The sequence below is a fragment of the Colius striatus genome, chromosome 8, assembly GCF_028858725.1.
Source record: "Colius striatus isolate bColStr4 chromosome 8, bColStr4.1.hap1, whole genome shotgun sequence".
NCBI classification, from domain to species: domain Eukaryota; kingdom Metazoa; phylum Chordata; class Aves; order Coliiformes; family Coliidae; genus Colius; species Colius striatus.
This window is the reverse complement of record NC_084766.1, coordinates 26,228,613-26,250,905: the sequence shown is the minus strand read 5'-3', so window position 1 is coordinate 26,250,905 and position 22,293 is coordinate 26,228,613. Positions and strand designations below refer to the sequence as shown.

Genomic DNA, 22,293 nt, shown 5'->3' with positions numbered 1-22,293 from the left:
TTTGAATTCTGAGCCTTTTGTGGTGTTTGCCACTGTTGCACAGCAAGATCACAGGCAAATCATCATCCACCATATTTTCCAAACTTGAGTACCAACTTTGGCCAGATCTGGTGTGCAAAGACATTCGTCAGCATCTTTATCCATTTTTGGTTGCTTATTAACCGTATCAACACCTCAGTACCCATTCCTAATCATGTCAATCGTATATTGAGTTGGGTTTTTTTAAGTGGCAAAAGAGAGTCGGGTTTTCTTTGTGACTTCAATCAGGCTGAAGGCTCATTCTCTGCTGTCTAATGATGCTTGCCTTTACCATTTTGTGTGTGCTCTGTTCACCTACAACCTCTCTTAAGATGCTTGTGAGGTGCCCTCAGCATGAGTGGCTGGCAGGAGATTGCCCTGGAAATGTGTACTGAGGGCTTTCTGGAAAAGACTGGAAGGATGGTGAGATGTGTGTCTTCTAGGGATTGTGCATAGCTACACTGTCCTCTCAGGGTCCTTTATGGGTGCTAAGATTTTCACACAGAAGGAGGTGAGGATGCAACATGCTTCGGTGGGAACTCTCAGCTGAGCCCAGCTCCAAGCTGTAGTTCTGAGAAGGTCCAAGGATTTTGTTGCAGAAAGCTGGGACGGGTGGAAGGGACTGAAGTGATTCATCAAGCATGTGCATAATGGAGATATTAGATTAAAGCAAATTACACATGTGGATCTCAGCAGGGTTTCACCTTCTTGCCATTTAGCACTGCCAGAAGAGAGGCAGCTCAGGGAAGGACCAAACATAGACTTTCACATGCCAAGAGAGCTGCTCTGACAGCAATCACAAAGCTCCAGGCTGGCGTGGGAGAGGAGCTGGGGCAGAGGACTGCATTTTGGTGACCCTGCCTTCCCTGGCTTGTTCTGAGGGATCTCTTTTTCGGGCACCATATAGCAGGCATTTTATTTGCATATGATATCACTTCTGTAGAAGAAGCAGCCTATTCATGAGGAACAGCATCCTCATATAAAATACAACTGCAGACATGTCTGAGAAAACAACCATTTAATTGAAGGAGAAATGACACCAGAAAATCCAAAGAGGGTGCAAAAAACTCCCAAGTAGTTATTACTCACTGGAAGCAAATCTTAGATGTGTAAGGCATGGGATGCATGCAATGTACTGGGAGAAACAGAATTCATGGGGTAGACATACCTCTGCTATCAAGACATGTCATTTCTCCAGAGGGTCTCCCATTAATTCAATAAACAGTTTGAGATAGTCCTCCTGATTCCTTTAGAGTACACAGCATGCTGCAAGAGACAAAATCACACTCCTGAGAGCCTGGCCCCCCCCAAATTTAGATGCTGCTGCCTGCCCCTCCGGTGGGATTCCTGCAAACACAGCTTGTCTCTACAGTGGACTCATCCAGGGATTTCCCCAGCAGTAATGCCTGCGGGTGCAGCGTGTGGCTGTGCTGCAGGCACTGTGCCTGCACTACCACACTGTCTCTGCCCATCTTCACTCAGGCTCCAGTCTGTGCCCACCATCCCACAGCTGGGGCTGAGAGGCTCTGGGTAGTGTCCGGAGAAAGCAAAGCCACAGAGAAGTATTTCTGTCCTCCGTTCTGCTTACCCTGAATCGGTTCTCACAGCTCCCTCCTGCAATTTCATCCCGCTTCTGTAGCAGCTGTTTGAGCTTTCAGTTGTTCTGCCTCAGCAAATGTGCCAGCAGCACCCTTTAAATCACTACAGAAAGGTAAGGGTGCATTCCCCATCCTGGAATAAAGAAGAATGGACAGTTAGGGGTTTAGGTTGTTTTCTTTTTCCTTGCCAAAGACAAGTGCTTGTCAGAGATAACTGGGAGAGGTCTGGAGGTTATTCACAAATTAATTAGCCTCTGAAAGGAGGGGTCTGCAAGCCGAGCCAGATAAACCTACAGCAGCCTCTCCCTGCAGCAAACGGTTAACGTTCCCTTTCCTCTCCAGGGAGACGTCAAGGGTTAATTCAGTAGCTGTGCGCTTAATAGCTCAATTTAAAGGGGAAAAAATGACACCCTTCTCCCCTGCCTTGCTGGTTGTGGATGGTTTGCTCTGCTTCGGTGATCACATGCTCCCCCAGCCCTGGTGCCGCAGAAGCCCCAGCTGCTGCTGCTCAGGATCCCTCCCTGCCCCTCCATGCCTTCCAGTCCCGACCTGCTCTTTAAAGGAGGGAGCTGGCAGCATGAGCCCTTGAGCCTATGGGTGGAAATTTGGGAGGCACCTCTTCTCTCACCACCGGTGCCAGCTCTAACCATGTCTATTTGTTGTTGTCTCTTTTTCAGGGACTATGGCTCTTCAAAGAGAAAATCAGGTAAGATACCAGGCTTTCTATGTACTGCATGATTACAGAGAGGACTCTCCCTCCCCCTTTTGAAGCCTTCCCTTTATCTTGTGTTGCATGAAATTCTGTAGCAGTTTTTAACTTTTTATTGCTGCTGATGCCTGCTGGAGACAGGCATCAGTTCCTTTCCTCTGCGCTGGAGAGGAGGAGCTGACAGTATACAGTGTTGCAGTTAAAATGACTGCTCTCCTCTAACTGTATTTCTACAGCTCCTTCTCCAGTCTGAGGGGATAATTGTATTTTATTTCTCCCTTGTTCTTTTCTTAAATCAATCTTTACCTCAGCAAACAGGCAAAATACAGCCTGAGAGTTGGGCTCTTTTCTGGATGACCCAGGAATGCTTTTCTGTTCTGATCTGAATCTTGTCATTTTTTGCCTTTCCAAAAAGTCTCTGGTGAGACATACAAAATGTCTCAGTGTCTGAGTTTGGGCTGCTTTAAAGGCTGTAGCTCAGGGGTTTGGTTTTTAAGATCCTATATCTCATATAAAACCCTGATTTGAAACTCTATAACTCCAATTTTTCCACTCCCTTTGTAGCTCTTAGTGACTTTTACAGATGTGTTTTCAATAGGGACGTGTAATTATGGGCCTCTGGGTTTGGCTGCTCAGAGCTGGATGTGTCAGGACTTTCTCTTTTTTTTCCTTTTCCCCTGAGCAGCATTGAGCACCTGCAACTCTCGTTGACTTTGTTTGGAATCTTAGGTGCTCCAGATTGCATTCAGGGCCTTTCAAACCAATAGCAACTCCTGGAAAACTCTGGCCTGTGTGCAGGGGAGGAATCTTTCTTTTTGCTTTTTAAGATAATAAAGAAACACTGCAATGGCTTCCTCTCTGCAGAGGAAATGAAGATGATTGTAACATACTGGACTCCAATGAATGTCACTGGCTAGATTGATTTGTTGGTTAATTATCTGAGCTATTAAGCTGCAGGTCTGTAATAAGCTAAGTGATGCACTAAAGCGAAGCTGTTGCTTGACCTGATATCCTGTGCATCAAATGGCTGTTGCCTTGCAGGCCAGTACTCTTAGTACCCCTTCCCTGAATCTCCCTGAGCTGAATCATGGTAATGAAAAGGTAAACATGGTACAAGGTGCTGGTCTGACATGACAAACTAGGGCATGCTTCATCTTCCTAATCTCCTACAAACTTCTGCCTAGGTTGCACTTCTAGGATCTCCTAAATGTATTTTTACAAGTGTTTGTTCACAATGGCCCATGAATTAAATGTGCACCAGCACTTTCTTTAGAGGGGGTGACCATAAAGGTCCAAGTGACTCAGTAGAAGGCAGAGCTGAGTGTGGGAGCTCCTGGCTCAGTGCCACATCCTGAGCACTGAGGGCTTTCATGCCATGTACAGACCTTTGAAAAATGCTGCTGAAGGCTTTGGGGAGGCCCAATTTAGCACTGACCTAGAACAGCATTAGGAAACCAGGAGAGCTTTGGGCTCATTGCACCAATTGACATGCACAGGACTTGCAGCACCCTTGCAAGAGATATGAGGAATGGCTTTGGGGCCGTGAGGAAACTGTTGCTCTTCCATTCCTGTGCTTCTGCTGAAAAAGTTTTAGCTGATTTGCCATGACACTGAGGGGAGTGGGCTTGGGTCAAGGCAATGGAACTGAGATGCTATTTGCAGATGCTGCCCTACTGGGCTCTTTGGTCTCCTGTCCTAAGCATCTCTGGGAGGGTCTGGTTCTCTCCTTTGTCTGTCCCACCACCATGTGCTGCTGGGTCTCTTTTTGGGGACTGTTCCCTCTTCTCTGCTGCTTGGTGCTTGGCTGCACGTACAGTTAGGGCTTGGAAACAGTGGGGTTTAGGGACGCTGTTTCACCACTTGCCCTATACAAAGAGGAATGTGGAGCAGCTTTCTGACCAAAGAGAGCTGCATAAAGGGATTGTGTTCTCGACCATCTTCCTGCCTGATTTTAGAGTAGCAGAGTGCTTCTTTCTGTTCAGAGCTCAATAGTGTGGGAGCGCACGCACACCCAGCCAGGAAGCATGCAGGGAAATTGGTAGTTACAGCATGTAACAAAGACTAGCTTTATGACATTTGAATAAGTGATGGGGTAAATAAGCTCAAATTTCTGGGATGTGCTGTGAAAGCCTTTTAAGATAACATAGCTTTGAAAGGTAGTTTCCTCCATAGGTGCAAACACTCCTGTCTTTAAACAAGAGACAAATGGGCACTTTTTAAATGCAAGCACCTCCTAACAAATCAAACCTGTGAATGCATCTTCTGTCTTCACAAAAGATGTGCTGGGAGGAGGCTTTTGGGTGTGAGCACACTGTGCCACATTGTCCAGCAGCAATCCCACAGTTGCTGTGTCTCAGGCATGTGCAGGTGCAACATGAGCATGGCTGATTGCAGAAACATTTGAGGAATGCCTCTGACAGCCAACGTCACCTCTAACCTGACCTCTGCCTTGCCAAAGCGTGCATCTAGCTAGTCCTGTGCTCACCCCTTAGAGCAGAGAGAAATTGGATAAGTGCAGAGTTTAATAGGAGTTATGGAAACATTTATTGTGGCAGCTGATACTGTTGTAAACATTTGAGACCTTTTGAACCAAATGCAATAGCATGGCACATCCTTAGCTAAACAGAAGGGAGGCTTGCACTCGTTTGGGCTATCTCTTCATGCCAGCCAAGCAGGGCTTCCTCTTGTGCAAAGTGCTATATAAACATGCAGCCCTTTACTTGGGTATGATCTAATTGTAAATGCCCTGCAGTCAGCTCAGAGACCCGGAGGTTCACTGAAGCAGCTGAGGCTCTGCATAGGCATGGCCATTTGTTGTGGCTTTAACTGTCACATGCGCTGTTACCTTGGATTTGTGTGGTTTTTATGTGACATGCTGCAAGGCTGCTTCAGAAAGCTGCCTTCATATTTCCAGGCAATTGAATTGTTGCTCTATAACCATCTGTCAGTGCTGAAGACACCTCAGTACAACTGTTAGGAGTGTGGCTACCGTGGAGAATATTCTATACACTGGCAACAAATGGTCTCATCTAGGTCTCCAAAGACCCTCTGTAGCAAAAAAGGAAGGAATTACTTTTCAGACTTCAATTTGTCAATCACATTAACCAAGTGAACAGCAACTCATTTGTCACTCAGAATAAGCATTACTTCTATGCAAGCATCCATTGTGTGGTTTTCTCTCCTCAAATCAAAATAAGAGCAGAATTGCTACAAGTCTAGTAATGGATATTTGCATGGTACATTACAAACCACAAATTAGGTTAATCCACTCTGCAAACCCTACCAGCTGCCATCTGTGCATGGTGAACTAATTAACCCTTGAGACATCTGCTAATCCCAATGTGGCTTGTAAAACCAGTTGGAGTGTTTATCACCAAAGATGCCACCCCTCACCCTTGCTGGCTTGAGCCAAGTTTCAGACCCCTGGAGTAAGACAATCTTGCTCTCTTCCCTTGCTGAGAATTTTCTTTGCTGGCTTCATGCCAAAGTTGTTGTCAGATCCCTAGTAATGAAGCAGAAGCAAGCATCTGGGACCTGGTGTTGGGTGGCAGCAGGGAGTTGATGTGGGCTCCACAGCTTTTCTACACTGAGTCAGTGTTCCTCCGTTCCTGAGAGGGTTCTCCTTGCTAACCGTGGAGTCAGGCCTGGCAGAAGAGATACAGCTTCACCTTTGCTTTCAAAACAGAGGCATGGATCTCTGCCACCCACCTTGTAGGCAGCCAAACCCTTGTGCTTTCAGTGTGCACTAGCAGGAGCACTGCTGGCCCTTCTGAAATGGTAACAAAAACCCCAGTGCTTTCCGACTGCCCTGTGTGCTGCTGAGGGCACAGCTGGCTTCAGTCTGCTGCTCAGTGGCTTTCTCTGGCACCTTGTCACTATGCAGTAGGATTCTCCTCCAAGGGAGGAGGAATAAACTTAAAAAAAAAAAAAAGGTTTATGGCTCCATTGCTACTGCAGTGTCTCCTTTTTCTAGTTGATCAGATCCTTCCTGCATCAAGCGTGCTGTACTTTGGCTGAGTCTGCCAGCTGAAGTGTATTTAAATAGCCCCTGTAACTGAGCACTTAGAATATTAGCTTAACAGTTTGGTCCAAGCCAGTGTTGCCTCAGTGAGGATGCTGATGAGGCTTGGCTTCCTCAGCAGAGAGAACCATACTTCAACTTCATTCCCATATCCAATTTTTGGTCTAATAGAGTATGGCAGCACCCAGGCGACACTCTCTGCTTCCTTTCCCTCCTGTAATCTAAAACTAGAAGGGATGTATCTGCTGGCAAGTAAATAGAAACTTCAAAGTCCATAGGAAGCTACTTCTCAGATGTTTTATAGAAACATCTGTAATGCTTATTTTCCCCATGGAGGGAAAAGAAAGCAGAGCTGAGAGAGTTTCAACACTGACAGCAGCAGGGAGAGAGAAGGAAGCAGATAGTTGTAACAGCACTGAGGGCCCTCGTGGCTGATCACTTTGTGGGATTACTGCCTTGGGCTTACGGATGGAGCTGATGGCAAGTGTTGTTTCTTTAGCCTAACTCTTCATTGCCAGGGAAACCCTCTTCCTTTCTCTCACATGCTGAGGGTTTGTGTTCTATCAGCTTTGGTAGATGCCTTGCTTGCTGTTTCTTTGAGTTGTTAGGCATAGGTTTTGGGATTTTTTTTCTCCTTGCTTTGTAATGACTAAAGGAAATGGCTTGACTTCTGCCTTTTTCTGTCTTTGCAGCTGAGCTATGCTTGGCACTTCAGAGCTTAACCTTTCTGGTACTGTCACACTGAGCATATCTAGCCTGCACTTACAGCTCCATGGCTTGCCTCACTGAGACTGTCTTTATAAATGAGCTTTATTTTGTTATCTTCAGCTTGAACTGTCTCCTTTCAGGCCATACACACAAAATGAATGGTGTGTGCTATCCTTCCTGTGCTTCATCATTCAGTGGGGTCACAAATGTGTGAGCCATTCCCAGCCAGCCTGTGGGCCTGGAGCTGTCTCTACCTGTTGCGGAGCTGAGGTGGTGACCACAGGGACAAAACTTTGTTGGTGCAATTAATTGTGGAGCTCTCTGCCAGCTTTATGGCTCTGCAGCAGGCATTTAGCTACATGTGGATACAGGGTGAGAAGAGAACATGCAGCCTCCAGGCTGGGCAGGTATCTTACGTTTGTGAGAGATGGCTGCAGTGGAGGGAGAAGCAAGGACCTCTCTGAGAGACACAGTGCTGTCTTTCCTTTGCCTTAAGGTTGATGCAGTATTGATGGGATGTCATCTGGAGTGGTGGATGCCCTTTTAACATTAGAAGGGCTGTGAATGCAACTGCAAGCATGCTGTGGGTATGCCTTAACTTAGTTCAACTGTTAAATCTGCCTCAGTTTTTCCCTCTCAGCCAGAGGAAGCCCAAATCTTTTAAGTGGGTTCTCAAAGGGGCCAAAGCTAAGAGTCTGTTAATAAAGATATTGAAAAATCCAATTAACTAACATGGTGAATCCCAGCATGAGGCAATGCATCATCTGTCCAGGTGGTGACAGCAGCAGGTGTCTTGGAGCTACCTACAGTGAATGTGAGAGTAATGAAGCAGGCAGTTGGTTATTGTTTAATGACTCTGAGCCCAGGTGAGAGCAAAAAAGCTAGAATGTGGTTTTTTTAACTGAAATGTTTGAGTCATTCTCCTCTGGTGATGTTTGTCTCTGAAGTCTGTCTCCCTATACTCTGTCTGTAAGGAAAGCTTCAGCCTGGAAGTTCTAAGGTTTTTTTTTAAGGTGGTGAATGGGGATTTAAGTTTGTCCAAGCCCATGGCAAGGTCCCAGGAACATCTTAAACCACGTAAGAGATCTGTGGTAGGACATGATCCCCACAGACTGAGGCATACGCTCTGGTTTGTGTCCTGATGAATCACACGTGTGTGCTGTGTTCCTTGCATTGTTTTCTACAGTTAGCACAGAAATTGGCTCCTTGGTGCCATTGGACCTGTTGAGGAGGATGGCTGGATGAAGTAGTTTGCCAACTGCTATTTTGTAACTTCACAGGCACGTACTGACAGGATTCCTCTTGATCAGAAACTGGGATCTGTTCCTCCATCATACAATTAACCTTCTTGGCTGTATGTACTAATTACTGCATGGAATTTAAAACCAGCAGATTCTGGCAGAACATTTTGATTCTCACATAGCACTTTTTTCCCCCGTTTTTAACAGGAGGATAAAGGATTTAGTAATAACAGAAGGACAGAGTAGGCAGAAGCGCATAGCAACTGAAGACCAAACAAACCTTAGCATATAATTACTGGGGATGTACATCTTGGGTCTGGTTCTGGAAGGAGTTAGTAGTTAATGATCTCAATGTGCATCCTCAGTCCAGTCCTTGATGATAGTGCTTTCTCATCTTTGTGATGAAGAATTATTCTTCCTGAATTTGCTAAACTCTAACTTCAGTTTATTGGCTTTTGCCTGATACAGTAATGCCCAAAACAGCTTTTTTAGTTCTTTGTTTTTTTAAACAAACCTGTAAGTATCTTTTTTTTAAAAAACAAACAACCAAAACCAACCACAACACAATTTCTTCATATAATTAAAGGAACATCCACTCCACCTTTTCTTCCAAAGCTCAGGTGTGCTGGCACAGAGCAAAATTTGAGGAAGAGCTTCAGCTAATTCGGGCAGACCTGCAGCATCTGTGAGTGCATGATGCAATTCTGCATCTTCAGTCAAGATGTGTCCACTCCAGCCTGGGATGTTCTTGCAGAAGAAAACTGATCTCACAGCTCTCCTTGTACACCATATTTTTAAAGTCACTGTTTAAATGTAAACGCTTTGGACTTCTGCCTGAGGCTACTGAAGAGAAGGGCAGATTAGGAGACTTTATCCTACACTGCTTCAGTTTTCTGCTGACATGTGGCCTGTTAGATGTATAGGATCGCTGTCATCTTCTGGGTGGCCCATATGCTGGGGTGGGAAGGAGACGGGATAAGAGAGGAAGAGTTGTGTGTGTGATGTGTGGGCTTTTTGTTTTGCTCCTTGGCTTTTAAGCTGAAGTGTGGGGACAGGGTACAGGACTGAGGAAAGGAATATGATTGTGCTCTTGGCTGTTCCCTGTTGAGCATGATGCTGTGCAGAGCCCTGTGTTGGGGAGAGCGAGAGAGAGCAGGGAGTGACTGCAAGTATGAGGTGTGGCTCAAGCACAGCCATGGCAGAACAGTGTGCACCCTTGTGAATGCCTTGGAGAGCATTCAGCTGAGTGCTACGAAAGCACTTGGTACCTTGGGGGATGTAATGACATTTCTTATGGTTTCAGGAGTTCTCTCTTCTCCATCTGCTCCTGTTCTGCCTCCCTCCTGTGTCTGTCAGTGGCAGATGGTATCAACACTGCCTGCGTGGGTTTTTCCTCTCTTGCATGGAGGGAATGGTGTGGTATTGGATTTTGATTTTGGCATGTTAGATAAGGCAGGTTAGACATGCACTTGGCAGATGAAGTGGAGGGTTGTGATCCTCAGCCGTTGCAGGAATCCGTGTGTGGCACAGACTGGTCTCTGACTGAGAGGAACAGACCTCTTACCTGAGTGTTTTAGATAACTTAGTCTGAGGCTGGTGGGCACTTGAAACTGGAATCGCCCTTGTGAGAAGGAAACCTGGATGGCAGAGTATGTGTCCTTAAGCTATTGAGAACACTCACTTCTAAAATAGCACTCCTTAAGTGCCTTTAGCTTTGTGTATGGTTTTATACCTGTCACATTCTGACTGGTCTGTGCCTGAGCTGGGTGACAGGCAAAGCCTTCACCTGTCTGCTCTGGATGGAGTGGCTTATTTAACTAGAGGTGGCTGGAAGCATTACTTACAAATATGTTGTAACCCCTGCTGAACACCTGTATCAATTGACCAGCTCAGTCTGCTGCCAGTTAAAACAGGCCACCTGGACATTCCAGTGCTGTGGTACACTTCCAGTGCTTGGCAGTGTGACTTCTTCACAGTTGGGACTGGACTCTTGCTCTCTTCTTAAATTTTTTTTCTCTCTTTTGAGCCATGCATGAATCCTAATGTGCCTCTGACTTTCCAAGTGCAATGGCTAGGGCTTCTCTGCCCTCCTTTCAGCAATGTTGGAAGCTGTTCTTTTTTCCTGGGAGAGATGATGCTCTCAGTTTGTACAGCTGTAGATGTGGATTAGTGTTCAGATATTCTAGGCACTTCTCAGCAAAGCTGGGAACTGCTACAAAACTCCATGTGCAGGGGGTGTACCACAGCGATCATGTGGGAAGCAGTCCATGCTTGCCATGTGGAAAGAGTTAATATGAGCTATGACTGCCAGAACAAAAACTAAAAGATCTTGGATACTTCTAGATCTGTAAATGAGATTAGGATGGGCTTTTGCAGAAGTAAACAGAGTAGAAAATTGAGATTAAGTTTTCTTTACCTCTGTACTTGTAGAAAGGATGAAGCACTGTATGAGGCTGTGGAAACGCAGCTGGTGAGTGTGTCACTGTGTAGTTTGTTGAGCACACAGTCCTCTCGCCCCACTGCTCCATTCCAACTCGGGAAAGGGCTCTCTGGTTGTGGATGTCTCCCCTGCAGGAGTGAGTTATCCAGATGATGAATTTCTGAGGCATGCTCGAGTCACGTGAAAGCCAGATGTGAACATTTTCCAAGCAGCGTGTGTGGGTCTCCCGTACGCCAGGCAGCTCTGCTTACGTGGCAAGTGGAAGTGGTCTGAGATTGGTCTGCAGCATGGTGCTGGGGGGATGAGGAGCCCTGTCAGCTTCCAAAGAGGCTGCTTCTGCCAGAGAGTGGAAGGTGCTCTCTGGGCTAGTCACTGTGACTCAACTTATCTGCCCCTACACCTTGTAGAAACGCAGTGCCTTCCCCTGAGTACATCCCTGCAGACACAGTTCATGGTGGGGCTGAACTCAGTGAATAAGACTAAATTTTAAGGCCTTATTTAATGCCTGCTGCCAATCCTCTTACTTCTGCACTTTAGCTGGATTTGTATATTTGATAATCTGCTAGTAAAATGTTTTTTCACGATATAGTCCTTTACGGTACTGCATCTTGAGCAGATGGCATGGGGAACAGAGAGGATGTTCTGCTTCAGGTCTGTACACATGATATCTCTGCAGTAATGAGAGCTTTAAAACACAGCACCATGCCCCCCCCCCCAACTGAGGTAGAGGGGAAATATATTCCTTGAAGGCTGTTATGGTGTAAGGATGACCCAGAGGTGTGTCTGACTTAGAGCTGGGGCAAGTTTTGAGCAACTTCTTTCAGGAGCTACCATAACAACCCCTTCCCCATTGCAAGAAACGGCTCCACACAAACCCATGACAAAGGTCTGTCTTAAAACACTTGCTTTGAACATGATGCATCAGTGTCCCACAGACATGAGAGCAAGGAAAACTTATTTAAGTTGCTCTGGCAAGGGACAGGGGTGGCTGCTCCTTGCTCAGCAATTCCAGCAGCAAATAAATCTGTCATTGTGGTACCTAGGAAATGTAATGACTGACCAGGCACACCCTGGGTCAGGCACTGGGCATAAATGTTGGTTTTGTTTAGATCCCTCTGGAGCCTGGAGGGAGAAACATCAATGGTGCAGTTCAACAGGGTGCCTTGAGTGGCAGTGCTGGAAACAGACCAAAACACTGGCAACCTTTCTGTGCCATCCTCTCATTTCTTTGGCTGGCTGTTGTCCTCTGCCTAATTGAATGAGGTAATTGTGTGATCCAGGAATGTGTGGAAAAAGTTGCCAATTCAGGCTAAGGGCTCATCTGTGTTTTTTCCCCTTTCCAAGCTGTTTTACAGTCATATTGTAGAGCCACGTGGAGACTGTATCAGAGCAATTCTCTGATAAAAGTCCTTCTGTTCTTTTGGGAGGTCAGCAACACCAGGTATTTCTCTCCCTCCACTAGTCTAGTAGTATTGTGTCATATTGCCTTCCCATTTAAAGTGTCAAGCCCAGCTGAAGGGGAAGGAGCTAAAGGAGAGAAACCTGGAGACAGACACACAAAGAGTGGTCAATGAGTCTGAAGCATTAGAGGGTTTGGAGATGGCTCACAAGGGTAGGAGGGAACACTGAGCATGGTGCTCTTTCTGCACATGGGAACAGAATAAGCCCCACAATTTTGGGATTCCTCATGGAGCTTCCTGCTCTTGCTCGTGTGGATGGCCAGTCTCACCTTGTCAGCAGGAGGTTGCTCCTTAGCTTGTGTGCAGATGGTGGAAAGGAAGTGATAAGGGGAGAAGAGGAGGTGAAATCCCAGCAAGAAGCTCTGGAGGAAGCAGAGAAGGGATTGAGTAGACCGAGCCTGGCTTCCTGTGGTTCCTTACCTGCTCTGGGCAGTAAGGTGTTGAGAGGGCCCTGGTCAACAACCTGGCCCTTCGTTTATACCAACTCTTTGGCAGGCTTGACCTCCAAAATCTAAATTTAAATAAAGGCTTAATTTCTTGTTTATGTTCAGCCATATGTGATGAGCATTACTGTAAACAAGGCTGTAGGCTGCTAAGGAACACACTTCTAAGGAACAGCCTGGCTAGCCCACTTCTTGCTGACTTATCAAATACCACTGTTGGGATGAGAACTTCTCTTAATGATTTTATTGAAACAGTGCTGAGTAGAAGTGTTTACTTCCCCCAGCTCCAATCTGAGGAATTGTTGCCAGTTACTGGACCACCAGTGAAGTTCTCTGAAGTGGAGCACTGGCTGTTGACTTCCCAGAAAGCCAGTGTAGTTTCAGTTTACTCTAAGATTGCACTGCTTAGTCTCTTTTCACCCTTCCAATGACGACAGGAAGGGTGTATGTCTGGAAAATGAATCTGCAAAGTGCTCAGCTGTGCTCACCACTGTGGTCCTTGAATAACTGAGCCAGTAGTAGCTCCTCTTGGAGGGAACTAATGACCTGTGGAATGGATCACTTCTGGAAAGGGGTGAGTTCTCTCAGATGTCAGCATCTCTTCAACATGGCCACTTGTTCTTAGAATCCTTTTCTTGGTATTTTAAGATGCACCATAGCAGCTGCAGGGAGATTTGATTATTCCTGGGTGATGTTTCAGGCAAGGCTTCTTGAAAACAAAAGAGTTTTTACTAATTGAATGGATCTAGGGCTGTTTTCTCCTATGGAAGGCAACTTCCATAGAACAGGTCATGCCCTGTGTAGTTAACTCTCTTTACCCTCCAAAGCAAGGTACCTACATCCAGATCACTTGTTGAGGCTTGTCTTTGGTCCCTGCTAGCAGCTCAGCTATGTGTAGAAATCATTTGGTGCAAGGGCTTTGTGACCAGAACCACAACCATACTAACTCATGACCAGTAAGATCCAGTTCCCCAGATTTATGGCAGGAATATTGTTGAGAAATATGTAGCTTTACCAGGTTAGACTAAAAAATTGGTTGTAAAGGTACCTGATAGCCCCAGCAATATGCAACCTGTGATTCTTGAGGAGGCTGTTCCTTCTGGCATTCACAGCAGTACTGAATAACAGCTGCTGGACTCGGCATTGAACACAGCATTTTAAACAGTGTTACTGATAAAAACGAACCTGCATTGGTAGTTACTGCTAACATACCTGGACAGGAGTTCCTCAGCACCTGCTGGACCAGGACCCACCCAACTGGATGTGCAGTACTGATGTCAACCAGGAATGTGGCATCTCTTGGATTTTAGTAGCATTGGGCATGTGCATTTGACTCCAGACTGACACTAGCTTTAGTAGGCTTTTCTTGAAGCTAGCTCTGCTCTAACTGCATACAAGGCAAATGGTCTGCTGCTAGAAGGAGATGAGTGGGGCTGTATCACAAGTGCAGAGCATTGGTCCCCAGGAGTCTGGTGCCTGCTCTCTTGCTGGTGGTGGGAGGAGCAGCGAAACCAATCTCACTGGCAGCAGAAAAGCTTCTGGTGAAATCTAAAACCATTGGGTTTGTGTGTTTTGTTCACCATAGCAACCAGTTTATTTGTGTCTTAAAAGCCTTTGCCCCCTCACCCTTTCCTTCCCCACCTGAGCAGCCCAGCTGACACAACCAGGGGTTGCCCACCTCCATGGTGGCAGCTCGGATGGGATGGGGTCCAGCAGCATGGCATGCCTGCCCCGCTGTGATTTCTGTGCCCTGTAGCTCCAATGAGCAGCCTCCTCTGCACTTTTCACAACCACCTCAGCCCTGTGGCTTCACTGGAATTTATGGACCTGTGTTTCTTTTGAGCTTTTAAAAATAATTCCTATGGGAGAAGTTTGTTCTGGCTGCAGCTGAAGCCGGCAGTGAGGGCTGTGGGGGTTGGTGTTGGTAGCAGTCAAGATGCCGTTGCCTCTAGGAGTGACTTGCTTTGGGCAAGCAACTTTTAATTTCACTTCCAAATACTGAGATTTCCACCCCCAGCCCCACACACACACCTCCAAGCCATCTGAGACCAGCTGGCTCTCGGCTGTGCGGCGACAGGGGAGAGGAGAGGCAGGAAGTGAGGGTTTGTTCGTTTACCATTACCAATCCCATTGGAAATCGGCTCCAAGCCCCATGCAGAATTCCAGTAAAACCCTGTCCTAAAGGGGAAATCCAGAGTTGTTCAAAGCCTGCATTTTGTTGGCTCGGGCACAGTGTGCTTCTGGGGCCTTTGACCTCTTCCCTGTACCCTGGCTCCCTCTGTGGCTCATCGTTTGAGCTCTCTGTGAAGTGGAATCCATCACTAATGTCTGATATTTTTATTATTTGTAGGGGGAACTCTTAGAAGCTGGTAGCAATTAGAGCTTAAATGTCTTGGAATAAAAAAAAATATCCCCAAGAAGGAAGCTTAATGCTAAGCAGATGTGCAGGAGCAGCAGAAATATGCTCGCTGTCTTCTGCTTCAGAAGCAACCTCATCCACATCTAGCTGCTGTCAGGCTGGGGCAGCTGAGGAGTGCTGCTGCTGCTTTATGCTGCTGCTCGGGCTAGAGAGCCCACATGGAGGACCTGTGGGGTTTTTACCAGCTAATACCAGCTAAAGGGTGGGTATCAGGAGGTTGGGAGATCCCTCTTTTCTATAGTAGATAGTAACAGAACAAGGGGTAATGGGATGAAGCTGGAACACAAAAAGTTCCACTTAAACATAAGAAAAAACTATTTCACTGTAAGAGTGATGGAGCAGTGACACAGGCTGCCCAGGGGAATTGTGGAGTCTCCTTCCTTGGAGGTCTTCAAGACCTGCCTGGACATGTTCCTATTCAACCTGATCTAGGTGAACCTGCTTCTGCAGGGGGGTCGGACTAGATGATCTCTAAAGGTCCCTTCCAACCCCTACCATTCTATGATTCTAATACTTAGATTGCCCTTTTATTCTGGCTTAGACCAATGGTTTTGACAAGGAGGGAAAATACTTTGTTTAGAAAGTTTAAAAGTGCATTTTTATGATGCACTTGATTCCTTGAGATCTCACATGTAGATATGGCTGTGGCAGATCTAGGTTTAGACTCCCCCTTGTCTTGAGCAGGGTGTCCCTAAGATGGTGTTAAGTGTGGTTTATTCCCTCTGTCTTTTAGTTGTTGACTATTTCAGACTTTTGCTGCCAGTTTGGATTGGGGCAAACAGTTTGAAATCTTCCTAGTTGCTCTCGTTAATACATCATCTGCTTTATTTATTGCTGCCATATTCAGGTTCTTCTGCCTGGAAAAAGATCTGACAGCTGACTGAAGTTCATAATCCTATTCCTGAAGGCAGTGGAAGTCTATTCAAAAGCTAATAGACAAGTTGTTGACAACAACTCCTTCACACTCTTTCCCGTGCGTGCCCTGAGTCTGTAATAGAAACATGCTGTATATTCCCTCCGTAAGCTAGAGCACAAGTTACTCTGCCAGATGATTTCCTGTTGTACTCTACCAATGCAGAGTCTTTTTCTCTTTTGCTTAAATGATAATCCAAAGTAAATCATTGTAAGTTACCATGATGTAATTTGTACTGTATTGTGACTGTGCAGTGCATGGGTTTGGGAGTTAGATGGTTGGAAGACTTCAGGGCTTTCTCCAAACTGCCACTATTGAGAACTTACTGAAAAGTAAGCAAAACCCTGAATCCATCTGAATTCTAGTTTTGCTCTAACACAATGAAAATTCTATGCCTGATCTAAACAAAGGATTTCAAAACCTCACCATTTCCTTAGCGCTGAGGAAACGCAGCAATGTGTTTCTTGGACCTCTCATTTCCAGTGGGAAGGTTTGAAAGCTGATTCTTAGCTTTCTATCGTGCTAGCAATTTGTCAGTTACATACGTATTAGGAATCTATTACTGATTTTTGGCTTTCTTGATGGTGTTCTGCAGGTCAAAAGACAATAACAAGGCAAAGAGGTGAGGCCACCACTATAGGTTGCCCCGCCAAATGATTGAAGGGTGCATCTTCTCTGTTAAACTGATGTGTCCAGAAGTAGCTTCCACATTGCAAATCAGTCTTTAAAATTGTATTTTCTAATTGTTTGTCAGATTTTAGGAAATTCTTAGCTACTGAGAGCTGAGGAGAGGTGTTTATATGATAGCCAACTGCTGCCCTTCTGCTCCTTCATCGCATAGAAGGGGAGTGTTTGCTGGTTCTTATTTTGAAATGGGAGCAAACCTGCTAACTTTTAAAACAGGCTCCCAGTGTATCCAAACAAAAAGTAACAAAAAAGTAACATTTAAGGATTGAAGATTATTCCCAGAATCCCAAGCCAAGTGTTTGCACCTCATTTCATGGAGGAGGAGGGAAATCTTTTGACCTTGTTGGTGGCAACTCTATTAGCTTTCTTAACCAGGTTTCTGCCTCAGATTCATTGTCTAAAAAATGGTATTTCTGGTTATCCTTTGAATGTACCTTTATTGAAGCTTTGTACCCTTTTTCCATGGAGCATTGTCTATTGATATTCTCCTTAATGCTATTCTAGGGTAGCAAAGTGCCTGTAGCAATTTGAATGCATTTGCTAAGCTCTATCTCTGCAAGTTGGCTGTTGGTCTTTTGGGGATCATTAACAGCTGTAAAGCTAAATACTTTTGCAGGTCTGCGGCTTAATGAGTCAATCTGTCTCTTGGTGTGCATTCCGTGTCCTACTGGGAATAAGCTCAGAGCATATCTTATTCCAAGATCTGAAAATTGGATCACTACAGATCAGTTTCATAAGTTCTGTAAGTCTCCTAAAACACAAAAATTATCTGGATAGTTCTTGTGACTTGAGCTTTGAGTCCCCATCATGCCAACACCACTCTTAAGGAAAACTGAACATTTCTTTCAAAGCTGTCTAAACTAACTTTCAGACTTTCTGGTTTGACTGTTTTCTTATTTTTCTAATTACTTTCTCCTTTCATGGCTGTCCTCTTCTTGGATTTCAAGTTTGGATGTCCACTTTGTCTGAGACTCCAAAAAAGAGTGTCACTCCAGGTAAATTCATGTGTCTTGGTGTTCTGCATGCTACTTAAGAGACAAGTCTGTAGTTCCAACTGTGTGTGGCTTTGGAGTTGTCTTGAATGTGAGTCTTTTGACAGTGGATATCCAGGATCTATTGTCTACTTCTGTTTTGTTTTTTTTCATGATGCATGATTTCTGGTTAGGAAGAGCTTTGCTTTTCTGACTGCTGTCTCACCTTAATGTTGTTGCCAGCAATGGATAGTAGTTCGCTGTGTTGTACCTTCCTTGCCCAACCAAAAGCCATAACCCAAAGCAGCTTCCCTTCTTGACCCTGGCCACACCTAAGTACCTGCACAGCTGCTTTCCCTCTATCCCAAGTGGGATGGAGGAGAGAAGGAGCAAAAGTGAGAAATCTTGTGGGTTGAGACAAAGGAGAACATGACTATGTACTCATTGTCCTTCTGAAATGCTCTGTTGCTTTTCCACAGTAAGTAGAAAAGTTTATTTATGGAAAACATGGGGACTTCAAGGAAGATGTAAAATTTTTGTGGGAGCATCCCACTCCTTGTCACAGGGAGTTGGGAAGGAAGAGGGAGAAAGGAAACAACTTTGAGGTGAGATGTCAGTGTCTGGGAAGAAGCAGTCTAATAGAAGGCAAAAACTAAGCTTTATAGTATAAGGAATCAAAACTTCTGAGTAACCAGTGGATTTCTTCTGCAAACATTTGTCACCTGACATGGAATATCAGAGAAGAGGTCTTTTCTTCCTTCAGACTTAGGAAAAATGATCACAAGCCGTAGACCTTGTGTCTGTATAGGATGCTGGTCTGGTCATCCAGGTAGTTAAGGCCACACAGGTCTCAAGGCAAGGAAAGATGGAAATATCCCTGCTGCTTTCCACACCTGATTTGATAAATAGTCAAGTTCATGCCCTGTTCAAAGCATGTGAACAAAATCCCAGCATCCTCAATGGATGAGTGCTTGCTTGTCTGAGGTTTTTAGTGAGCAAGACTGCTACGATTTCAGAAATGCTGTCCTTGAATATATCCCTGGGGGAATCAGCCTAATCTTATCAGAGTAGGTCTAATTTCATGGTGGTAGTTGGGTATAAAAACACAGAAATATCTGAAGTATTCAGTCATAGGAGCCTGGTGGTGGATAGGTCACCAGGGAGTTCAGACAGAGAAATGGGGTGAGATTGAGTAGGGGGGGATATGTGTTGAGGAGAAGACAGAAGAGGCGGTGTTGCTTGGGAATGATGACAAGAAGCACTCAGATTACCTGTCTGGGGGTGAGGTTGGGTTCTCTACATCTGTTGGCATTGTTTCTTGTTGCTACGTGTAAAATGACGAATTGAATGACAAAGCTTTCATCCTTCTTGAAGGGCAAGGACGTGAGATCTTTAATAGATACAAATTCCTTCCCTTCTGTTGACTGCTCTCAGCTAAACGCATGTTATTAGTTTGGCTTCAAAAATCTGTGCACGATGACAGGGCAGACATAAGTGATTAATTCCATTGCATGGTGCTCAAGAAGGTGAATGTTGATACACAATCTTGGTCAGAAGGCTTCTGGTACATCTGGCAGGTTCTTAGCTCCCCATGCTGTTCCAGTTCATGTGGCCCTTCAGTCTTACATCTCATCCAAATGAAGTTTCCAGCACAGCTAGTCTTTGTTCCAGACCTGCCATGGACTGCATCATAATGTAGCAGAGCAGACTGGAGTTTGAATGTTGTCTTTACTCACAGAGTACATAGTTCTGTCCTGGGCTGGGGACGGGAGATCAGAACATGAGCCACTTCAGTGCTGCCCAAACTTCAGCTGAGGGCATGAATCTGTTCCACAAAGTAGAGACTAACCAAGCATTACAAGTGACTTAATTCCCTACACTGGAAAAAGATGGGTGCCATTCAGCCAGATCCTGAGGGGTGCTGTGGTGTTTGGCACTAGTGTTTAGGTGCCATTAAATTCCTTGTCTAGTCTATTCCAAGCCATGTGCAGCAATGTGAATGCGTTGTACTGCCAAGCAAGACTAGGGCAAACGCCAGAGTATATAGGTGACTTCAGCCTGGTAGAAGACCTTGTCTAGCAGCTGTGTGAAAATCTCCAAGCAGTTTAACAGATTTGTGAGCAAGATGCTTAGGTTTTCTTAACTGTTGCTACCTGTAACCTAGTTGGTTGGAATCACTGTTCAGACAGCCAACTTTCCGAGAAGAAGTGGAAAGAGGACTCGACTTTCTTTTTTTCCTTTCACCCTCCTGCCTGTAATTTTTCTTGGCTCTGTCTTAAAACCTAGCAGATCAAAAATAAAAACTAAAAATCCCGAGCCTAACAAGCTCCACTTGGCAAAGGTCAGCACTCAATTTCTCCTTTTGCCGGGATTTTGTTGGAAATGCAGTTGAGGACTATAAAGAAGGAAGAAACTGAACTGGAGCACTTGCTTGAGAGAGAGCCTGCCATTTGCCATGGGCCAAGCTCGTTCCTGACATGCATCTCATGAGGGCTGTGTTCAGCTGCTGGTTTTAGCTCTGTCGGACACGTGCTCCAGTGCTGGAAGCCACAGACTACCTTACAGCTGCCACTTGTCTCAAATGCTTGAAGGCTTATCCAGATCTTGGTTCTTAGAAGCACTAGAAAATATTATGCATGCCTAAAGCTGGGGAATGAATCCAGGCATCAGGTTTACTTTCTGCTGCTATTATTGCTGGTCATATTCCCTTCTTGGTAGCAATGCATGCTATTGGCTTGGACTCACTGCAGCCGTTTCTAGCAGCAACCCCGGGGGCAGGAGGGAGTTAATGCATCTCATGGAATTACCATGTATAAGAGATTTCTGCATGCATTAACTAGAAAGATAACAAGGACTAAAGTTTTTAGCTCCTCTACAAGGAAGCTGTTGCCTCATACATGGTTTGCAGAGTATGTGAGTGCTGTGGAATTGAGGAGGCGTCTGGATTGATGCTTATTTATGGGGAAATTTCTTGTGCGTCAATCACAGCTGCTAACCTGGGATGAGAGGGTGTGCGTGCTGAGCTGGCCATCACTGGGAGGATGAAGCTCAACTTTATTCTCAGATGTTCTTTGGGATTTGGACAAGGGTTTAGGCCAAATCTCTCTGGCTTTGTGTCTTGTAAATTGCTTAAACAGTCAGATCCAAACTCTTCCTGTTCTGCTTTAAATCTTATCTCTGACGACTAAGAGCAGGATGGGATGTCACCTGCTTCTGAAACTGTCTTCTGAAAAAGCAACAGAATTTCTTTGCTCTTTATAAAAGAACTACTTGGCTGAATTCAGGAAAGAACTACAGAAGTGATAGTGTAGTAATTACCCATTTGATATAGTTGTCCAAGTATTTAGCCTATAATGAGGCAAAGGTATTTTTGCCAGTACTATTTCTTGCTGAGCCATGGAGATAGCACTGGACTCGTACTGAATTTCTTTCATAACTATGGGTGGTGTTGAACTTTTGTTTCTGTCTCTAAAGCTTTGTGGCTCAGGACTGCTGCGCCAAGAGCTTTTGATCTCTGATTGCTAGGACTGAGGGGATTCCTGTCTATCAGAAGGTACAGAGATGAATCCCCTTTCCTATTGCCACAAGTATTGAGTGGCCTTTTACCTTCAACAATAATTGATATGCAAGTAGAGCCTGAATTTTGGTAAGTGGGAAGGGGGATGGAGAGTGAGAAGCTGGAGTGCAAGAGTGTCCAGGAGATGAGTCAAAGGCCTGATTGTTTGTTTGGAGCACATTAAGAACAAAAAACAACCCCCAAAAGAACAAACAAAAATCCCAAACAAACAAACAAAACACCACTGAATAGAAGAGAGATCCTAGGTTTAGAAACATTGTTTTGATCTGAATCCAAATTGTCCCCAAGGACATTTTTAGGAGGCTTCATCAGTCTCATCCCACTGCTTACTCTAGGAACTGGTTATTTTAGGAACTGCTTTGCTGACACCCCTGTGAGATCTCATGTGCTTTACATGGTAAAGCCTGTTTTTTATCATGTATGCAATAGACAACCCATTTTTTAGGCAGATCTAAGCTAAGCTCTCTGTCTTAAAATACTTGGGGATAGGTCACTGGTGGCAGGCTCAAGGACACCATGCAGTTTTAACGTGTTTGTTTATGATAGTGATATATTCCTGCTAATAAGAAAGGAGAGGTAAAGTTTTTAGGGGAAGAAAATCACTGTTTAGAGTTGAGCATATGATAGCTGTGGGAAGGATTTGAAGATTTCAAGTAGGCTTGCTGCTATTCTGGGTATTCTTTTCTTTCTTTTTTTTTCCTTTCCCCAAAAGGAGTTTTCCAGAGGTACGTAGAGGCTTACCCATGAAGAATTGACCTTAAGAAGAAACCACAGCTCTAGGTCCAAGCTACCACAGTTACTCCTCCCTATGTGCAGAAGAGTGCAAAGCTCTGACTTTATCATATGGAAGGCTATGAGCCTCAGGGGTGCCTTCTGCCAGACCCCACTGTGTGCAGACCCTGCACATGTCCTCAGCAGTTGTGCCCAGGTCAGAGAGCTGAACTACCTGCCAGTTGGTGGTTCAGCTGTGAGTCATCCTTACGGCATTCACTGGCCGTTTCTGTGGTTTTGGCTTCTGCAAAACTTCCACTGACCAGCCCAGTACTAATTCATTTAGTCTGAATCTGTAAACATTTGATTGGTAATCA

General features: G+C 45.1%; 1 protein-coding gene across 5 annotated transcripts in view; it reads left to right on the top strand.

Moving 5' to 3' along the window:
• Positions 1-22,293, top strand: part of SH3PXD2A (SH3 and PX domains 2A) — a 264,938-nt gene that overhangs the window by 166,791 nt on the left and 75,854 nt on the right. For 2 of the 5 annotated variants that reach the window (XM_062000855.1, XM_062000854.1), the window contains exons 6-7: positions 2,294-2,322; positions 17,605-17,652. In XM_062000855.1, the coding sequence (XP_061856839.1) occupies positions 2,294-2,322; positions 17,605-17,652 (77 nt within the window). Of the gene's footprint in view, positions 1-2,293; positions 2,323-13,161; positions 13,213-17,604; positions 17,653-22,293 lie in introns of those variants that run through there. The other 3 variants (XM_062000848.1, XM_062000847.1, XM_062000853.1) reach the window with 2 other exon arrangements.